At 45.4% G+C, this 8,539-nt stretch overlaps 1 protein-coding gene across 1 annotated transcript; it reads right to left on the bottom strand.

The window, feature by feature from the left end:
- Positions 1-595: 595 nt before the first annotated feature.
- On the bottom strand, positions 596-4,412 carry LOC128266018 (uncharacterized). Its single transcript, XM_053002286.1, has 6 exons — positions 2,392-4,412; positions 2,177-2,317; positions 1,582-2,093; positions 1,144-1,497; positions 923-1,073; positions 596-737 (listed from the first exon to the last, which is right to left on the bottom strand). The coding sequence occupies exons 1-6, from the start codon at positions 4,410-4,412 to the stop codon at positions 596-598; spliced, it is 3,321 nt and encodes a 1,106-aa protein (XP_052858246.1).
- Positions 4,413-8,539: the final 4,127 nt, after the last annotated feature.

The raw sequence follows: 8,539 nt of genomic DNA, 5'->3' as shown, positions 1-8,539 counted from the left end.
GGTAGGGTCTTCGGACATAGGGGAGAGTGGCCTGGAATTTAGGCAAGCTTCAATTTTTGCCAGAAGCGTCGAAAGCTCTTCGGAAGTATATTTTCGAGTGGCTGTGGACTTATAGAACAGTGTTTTAAAGCTTTTAACACCAGCTTCCCATAGGCCTCCCATGTGAGGGGCTCCCCGAGGTATAAATTGCCAGGTGAGCTGCTGATGACCATAGGCATCTGTCACAGACTCTTTTACAGCCTGAAGGAAGTCGCGAGAAAGCAAGGCGGCAGCGCCAACGAAGGTTTTTCCGTTGTCAGACTGGACTTGTCGAGGACAATCTCTCCGGGAAACGAAGCGAGCGAAAGCGGCGAGAAACTTCTCGGTCGTGAGATCAGAGGTAGGCTCTAAGTGGATGGCCTTGGTGGAAAACAAACGAACAATAACACATATCCTTTTGTTATGAGAACAAAAGTGCTTTGTCGAACTTGGAAAAACGGTCAAGGAAATCTTCAGACTTAATAGTTGCGACGTGGGACTTAAGGGGACGTTTCTCTAGCTCGGTCGCTGGGGAATTGTCGCCCTGACTTGGCCATTGGCTGCGTGGCTTTTGCAACTATGCGGGACCATGCCACCAAAGAGGATTGTCGACCAATTCCTGAAGTGCTACCCCTCTACTGGCCAGGTCTGCGGGATTGTGTTCCGATTGAACATGCGACCACTTCTCGGCCTTTGCAGACTGGGTAATCTTGGTCACCCTATTGGCAACAAAAGTAGTCCACTGGCAAGCTGGCTTGTTTAACCATGCGAGCACAATGGTGGAGTCTGTCCAGCAGAAGAGTTCGGATGTGAGTATTGGCATACTCGGAAGAACACTTGCTGCTATTTCAGCCAGTAACAAGGCCCCGCAAAGCTCTAATCTGGGAAGCGATACCGTTTTTACCGGCGCAACTCGCGTCTTTGCAGTGAGAAGGTGCACCATAGTCGTATGCCCCACTTCCACTCGTACATAGATCGCAGCACCGTATGCCGTTTGAGACGCGTCACAAAAACCGTGATGCTCGACTCTGAATTCTGGTCGGAAGGAGACCCACCTTGGAATGCGGATTCGATTTAAGGCAGAATAGCTTTGTAGAAAGCTCTGCCATCTCAGACACAGATCACTTGGAAGTTCGTCGTCCCACCCCAGGTCCTGCAGCCAAATCTCCTGCATGAAGATTTTCGCACGCATTACGAAGGGCGCGAGCCACCCTGCAGGGTCAAACAATTTGGCAATTTGTGACAGAACCTGGCGTTTTGTAAGGGACGATTCATCGGATAATTCGGGCGGAACAAAGAAATATTTATCAGATGTGGCTTTCCAACGGACACCGAGCGTTTTTGCCGTGCTTTCGGCATCGATCTCCAGAAAATCGGAGCGCAGGAGATGGTCACTCGGAATGTGAGCCAAAATATCCTTATGATTGGACGTCAATTTTCTCAATGGAAACCCAGCGGAGTTGAGGGCACTTTGTAGCTCTTGAATCGAGAGCCGAGCGTCTTATTTAGAGTCGGCGCCAGCTAGGATATCATCTACATACATAAAATGACGAATGACATCACTCGCTTTAGGATGGCTGTGTTGTACGTCAGTTGCCAGTTGTTGAAGCACGCGAATGGTCAGGTACGGAGCGCAATTGACTCCAAAGGTGACCGTTTTCAACTCGAACTCTCGGATGTCCCCATCAGGATTACGGAACAATATCCGCTGGAAAGGCGTGTGCTTCGGATCTACCCAGATCTGCCGATACATCTTTTCAATATCGGCGCTAAACACGTATTGAAAATACCGCCACTTTAGGATTTGAATGGTAAGGTCGGACTGTAAGACTTGGCCAGCATGAAGGATATCATTTAAACTGGCCCCATTCGCAGAAGGACTGGATGCGTTGAATACTAAGCGCAGCTTTGTAGTAATGCTCTCAGGCTTAAGTACGGCATGATGTGGAAGGTAGTAGCTGGCGAAATCGTGGGTAGGAAAGACCTCTCTCATATGGTTCAGATCCAGATATTCTTGAATCACTGAGTCGTATCGTATCTTTAGCGGAATGTCTCTTTTTAAGCGTTGCTCGTTTCTCAAAAATTGAGATAACGCAAAAGACCTGGAGTACCCTAACCCTGACCCTGGATGTTCCGGGTCGCGAAAAGGTAGGTTTACGACGTATCTGCCGTTCGCATCTCTCGTGGTCGTTCGGAAAAATTATCTTCGCAGACGGAATCGGATTCCTTTACCAACTTTATTGGTAGATCCTCCACCTCCCAGAATTTGGTGAGGATTTTATCTAAGCCATTGTGGACGCTTGGGAAATTTGCGTAGAGAAGGTGGCAATCTGACTCTGGGTGGAAGCGGATACTGGCCCAGAGAGCACCCACCCGAAAATTGTTTCTTGTCCAAGGAGGGAGCCACAGATGTTGGTTTTTGCCCCATTTAGGAGAACCGAAGGCAGAATGTCGGCTCCTATCAGAACATCTATCTGTGCGCTCTCATAAAACTTCGGATCCGCCAATGGTAAATCGGGAAGATTTCGAAGAAAGTCTTGCGGAATTGGGTAGGAAGGCAGATTCCCTGCCAGTTGAGGAAGGACATCGGCTGACGTCTCTAACTGCAGAGCGGGCCTACTTGGAGATCTGATTGTAAAATGACAGAGCTTCTTGGACTGAGCGGACACTGTCTGATTTAAGCCTGAGACTTGGGCTTGGACGACTTGGAAGGGTAATTTGAAAAGATTGAACAGACGCTCTGTCACAAATGTTGCTTCGAATCCTGAGTCGATAAGGGCACGAGCTTGGAAATTCGAACCCAGGTGGCAAATATTTATGATGGCTGTCCCCAGCAGAACCAATCTTGCACCTGACGCAAAACAGACTTGCACTCCCGACTGGTCATCGGAAGCGGCTGAGCCTTCTGTCGAAGTTGCTGGTCGTGACATGGGAACATCAGGCCGACTTGGAGGGCTGGCAAAAGGGTTGCTTCGGTGCAGCTGCGTATGGTGGCGACTGCGGCAGGTGAAGCAGCTGTGGGTGCTTGTGCAATCCCGAAGCTGGTGCCCTCGGGCAAAGCAGTTCAAGCACATTTGCTTGTTTCGGATATAGGCGGCCCGCTCGTCTACTGTCATTTGGAGGAAACGTGGACAAGTGCGTATAGGGTGGCTTTCCCTTGAGCACAGATCGCAACGTCTCGGTTTCGGAACTACCTTAGTCTCATAAGAATTTATTCTGCTTAAAGACCCGTTAGCGTTCGTTGCTTTGGACTGCGAATGACTTGACCCAGAAGGTCGCACGTCATCTATGGCCTCGAGGGTTCGATGGCGCTCAGTGAGAAAGGTGTTCAGGTCAACCCATTTTGGAATTGCGGCTTTATCGTGCAAGGACTGCTCCCATAAGGAAAGTGTAAGCTTGGGGAGCTTTGACGAACACATATAGACAAGAATGCAGTCCCAATCTGTAATCAGGATTCCGGACAGTTCCAAGGCGTTCAGACAGCCTTGAATCGTAGTTTGCAGTTCCTTTAGAGCTGCCCCAGATTCTTGCGAAATCGACTGGAGGTTGAAGAGGATTTTAAACTGGCTATTTACTAGCAATCGCTTGTTGTCGAATCGCTCAGTTAGGTTATCCCAAGCTGAGCGAAAGCCATCGTTGGTGAGAGGGGAATTTGCGATTATGGCATGCGCGTCACCGCTCGTTTTAGCGTTTAAGTGGAACAGCTTTTCCACAGGCGTGAGCCTTGGATTATTTATATATATCGCTGTAAAAAGGACCCGGAAAGTGGGCCAGCGTAGGTAATCGCCTGAGAAAACCTCTGTGTCGCACGGAGGCAGCCGACAGCCAGAGGAGATATAGTTCTGGGCAGGGGCTTGAGCTTGAGCTGGCGGAGCTGTGCCCTGTTGGATTATATCTGTGAGCTGAGCGGCGTATCTCTCATACACTGTATAACAGTAGTTATACTTTGACTTGAGAATGGGCAATGTGGAAGCTGCATCCTCGCCTGCTGCCGTAATGCACTCTGAGCATACGTCGAACTCTTTCTCCACCTTGTCCCATAACACTCGGACTTGCTCCCGACGGATTTGGAGCATGGAAACGCTTGGAGTTTCGTTCCCAGGAGTGTTGTTTCTGCTTTCGAGATCGCTTAGACGATCTGAGACCGCAATGAACTTATTTAAAGCTAACTCGTAAGCAGTTGAAGCCATTTTTTGTATGGATCGAGTCACCCTTGAACTGGAAGTAGCGGGTTTGGCGTTTGGACTTAATGAACTTGGAGTTTTTGGCGTAGCCGGCTTCACCACGATGCTTGGTGGGCTCTTGGAGCTTTTAGTTGCCAGCGGCGAGAGCGTGGACTTGGTTTTGCTCAAGGGGGAAGCAGATACATTTTTCTTATCGTCTCCACCGGGCATACTAAGACCAAAAAACGCTCGCGAATAGCTGTGGATCTCGCCCCACTATGTTTGTGTCAGTTTGGATGAAAAAAAAATGCGGCATTGTGAGTGTGTGGAACGTTTTTTTTGGACTCGGACTTTTCCGGAATGTTGGAATTGGAATTTGAATTTTTCAATTAACCAGACGAGAAAAAACAAATATGCGGAATTATAGATGTGTGGAACGATTGGAATAGGACACGCTACTTGAAAAATGGTATTTTAGTTGTGTCAGTTTGGATGTGAAAAAACAGAATTGTAGGTGTGTGGAACGAGTTGAAAAAAATAGTATTGCGAAGTTTTTATGGATTATGGTTTTTCCGGAATGTTGGAATTCGAAAATTTCAATTAACCAGACGAGAAAAAACAAATATGCGGAATTGTAGGTGTGTGGAACGATTGGAATGGGGCACGCTACTTGAAAAAATTTTATTATTGAGTTTTTATGAATTCTGACTTTTCCGGAATGTTGGAATTGGAATTGGAATTTTTCAATTACCCAGACGAGAAAAAAACAAATATTGATTTTTGTGCATAAGCCACCTGTTTCTTTCTGCACCTCCGCCCAAGAATTGCTGAAATCAAATGTTCATATATGTATTTTGGTCAAATAACCATATGTAAGAGGCTGCACTGTAAATGTGTATTTTCGCTCAGAGTAAAATATGTAAGTATGAAGCCTCTGTAAATATGTACACTCGCTCTGAGAAAAATATGTAAGTATGAAGCTTCTGTAAGTATGTGTGCTCGCTCAGAGAAAAAATATGTAAGTCTGAAGCCTCTGAAAATATGTATTTTCGCTCAGAGAATAAAATGTAAGTAGATCAGAGAGTAATATGTAAGTAAAAAATGCGATTGGACAATTTTGTATTTTATTTGCAGCGCCGACGGGAAAAATGTAAATGTATGGTTGCATGTAATTTTTTTTTTACCAGGAGAGGTGAAACATAGTTAATATTTCTTGCCGGCGGGTATGTGTATTGTTTGTAATTGTGATTTTTTTTGTTTTGGAGATAAGTGGACTGTAGAATGTATGTAAATGTGAATGTAAAATGTAACTTTGTGAGCGGAGGCTCTACACAGTGAAAAAGAACAAAAAACGAATGGGGGCCAATATTGCCGGAACACTTTAATTGAAAATTGTTATATTTTTTCACTGTGGCACGCGCAAAAAGTTAACACTTTTTTTTAATTTAGGAGTTTGTAAAATTATTCGTAGGAATTTTTTGGAAAATTGCAGGTTGATGTATGAATGATGCACGGCCAACTGGACTTAGAATTTTTCTACATGTGCACAAAGGGGGGAACGATTAAGATGGCCGCACACAAATTGCAAGTGGAAAAGTGAAAATTTGAAAGTAAGACGAAATTGTATATTCGAAACACTTACTGGAGACCGGCAATTAATAATTTATTTCGTACTTATCTTGCTTTCGTATGATGAAGAGGATCGAGCCACCGAAGCGGGGTCCAAAAGAAAAATATCCGGCTGAAGGATCAAAAAATGAACGAAGAGGGGGATGGCCGAGTCCTCTGAAGGGTCCTGGAAGGTGCACAGGTCCTGTAGTTGAATGACGAGTCGTAGGTGTTTCGGTGTTTGGTAGGGGTGTGGGCGCAACCACTTTTATTCACTATGAAAATCGAACTTACTATTCTAACTTATTCTAATGCTATTGAGAGCGCAGTGGAGACTTCATGGAGACTTCGTGGTGGGGATGTACACAGGGTGCGGGTAAAAATACAATCCCGGGGGTATATTGGGGGTTAGTTTGAGCTTTCACCTTGGAATTGGTCTACTGAGGTTAAACCAACAATTTTAATTGAGCAACAAGAAAACTTATTATATATGAGCGTGGCTCATTGGTGTCGATAAAAACGCAGTTCTTGTGGCGAGGGCTTAAGGTTCCGATTTGGATGCGAGCTCAGGTACGCCGAAGGTTCTGGTCAATCGCGTAATCTGGTGGTAGGTGCATATGATGCCGCGGAGGACTTGGGCTTAAGTGGGTTTGTGGTGACCGCTTCGCTTAGATTCCAAAATACGAATCCCATCTTAATTTCGCGACAGATCTCACGCAGCCAAAGTTCCTTGCATTCCATCTTTCGGCCAATGAGCTAGGGGGATGGCTTTGAGGGCGCCGAGCTGAAGGCTACCGAACGGGTCGCAGGCTGTAAGCTCTGCTTACACGCAGTGTAGGTGTGAATAAGGCCGAAAGTCCGATGGATTGGCAACCGCTAATTACTGAATACCGTATCGGGTATCTGCCCCATAGCAGCTCACACACTTCCATCCTCCTACACACTTGCCTACCAACATCTTTCCACCAACAATCATCTCACCTCGGGCCAATATAAGGTGTCACTCGGTCCGTGCCGAGAGTCAGTCTGGCTGGATGCCCGAATTATCAAATAACCCAGTTTTGAACATGCAAGTGGCAACCGTCTGTTCTAATTTACCCTTACCCGGGAACAGCGGATCTCTGCCAGTGCGGACCTGTCTTTTCTCCTCAGCTCGTGGAATTCAGTTATGGAGACAGCAAATAAGAAAATAAATGAGAAAGAAAAGCGCAGCACTCTTAAAAAACCGGAAGGCGCCACCAATCGTAAGGAGTAAAATCATATAACATTAAAAACTAAATATTAATAACTAACAAATCGTAAGAAGTAAAATCATATAGTATTAAAAACTAAATATTAAAAACTTACAAAACTATAATACAACGCGAAGCTCTTAATATTAAGTTGAACCAAAGACTGTTTAGAGCGCTGTAAAGTAGTTATATCCTGGCTGGGGTATGTCTCAGTCTGGCCAAGATCGCTGATTGAAAAATTAAACTGGAAACAGTTGGTCGTGTCATTCCAAGGGCATAGGCTGTGCGCAACCAGAAATGCAAACAAGGAACGGGTAGTATTACGTTTTCGGTAGCAGAGGCTGTGCCCCTGGCTCGGGACTATATTCGGGGTTAGGTAAGTCTCAGTCTGGCCCAGGTCGCTGATTGAAAAATTAAGCTGGTAGCAGTGCCATTCCAGGAGCAGAGCAGAGAAATGCACACCCATATCAAAGCCACAGATATCACGAAAATTTTTCTTAAACGGATAGCATGCCTACCGAAAGGGCAAATCGACTGAAACCGCACTCCATTCACTAATTTCCAAGATTGAAAAAGGATTCCAACATAAGAAATGCACTGAAATTAAAAGTTAACCAGCGAGGCGGAGCCTGAAAAAGAGTCTGAAGAATTAGCCCCAAGGAAACTTAAGCCCTCGTCTATCTTTGTTCGGGAGAAGATCTCCAACGCCCTAGTCAACAAAATAGTTGAGCTTGTCGGAAAAGATAACTTTCATTTTATTCCGCTTATGAAGGGGAGTATAAGCGAAACCAAACTTCAAACCAAAACCGAAGATGATTTCCGAGCAGTGTCGAAATACTTAAACGATGTCAAAAAGAATTACTACACGTACCAGCTTACAAGTTGTGCTCAAGGGAATAAAACCCCTCCGAAATTATAGAGGCTTTAAAAGAAAAAGTTTTTTGCGCAAAAAATGTTATAAATATTATAAACAAAAACAAGAAGCCGCAACCACTTTTCAAGCCAGACAGCTGAACTTTGAAAAAAAACGTAGTGCACCCGATCTGCAAGTTGCAGTACCTTCTACACCGTAGGATTACAGTAGAAGAGCCGCACAAACGGAACGGGCCAGTGCAATGCACAAATTGCGAGGAATACGGACACACCAGAGCTTACTGCACCTTCAGGTCAGTTTTTTAGCTTGTGGAAACTGTTACGGCTCCGAACCCTGCCCTGCCAACAAGGAAGACTCTCTCACTAAAAAGTGTGTAAACTGCCAAGGAAACCACACAGCAAACTACAGAGGCTGTCCAGTCTACAAGGAGACTGATCCGATTATTCGGATGCAACGAGCGACAACGGCACACCAGAACATTTACATAATATCACAAACGACACCGGAAGTTTTCTTCGCAAAAGCAGCCAGGTCATCATTTGGGCCTTCAATTACCACCAACGGCATTTCCTACGCCAATGCTCTAAGATTAGACACAGCTCACATAGAGCCGAAAATTGATAACATACAGCAAGCCGTGAGAC

Source organism: Drosophila gunungcola, unplaced genomic scaffold, assembly GCF_025200985.1.
Source record: "Drosophila gunungcola strain Sukarami unplaced genomic scaffold, Dgunungcola_SK_2 000223F, whole genome shotgun sequence".
NCBI classification, from domain to species: Eukaryota; Metazoa; Arthropoda; class Insecta; order Diptera; family Drosophilidae; genus Drosophila; species Drosophila gunungcola.
The sequence above is the reverse complement of the archived record's forward strand: the minus strand, read 5'-3'. Positions and strand labels throughout refer to the sequence as shown.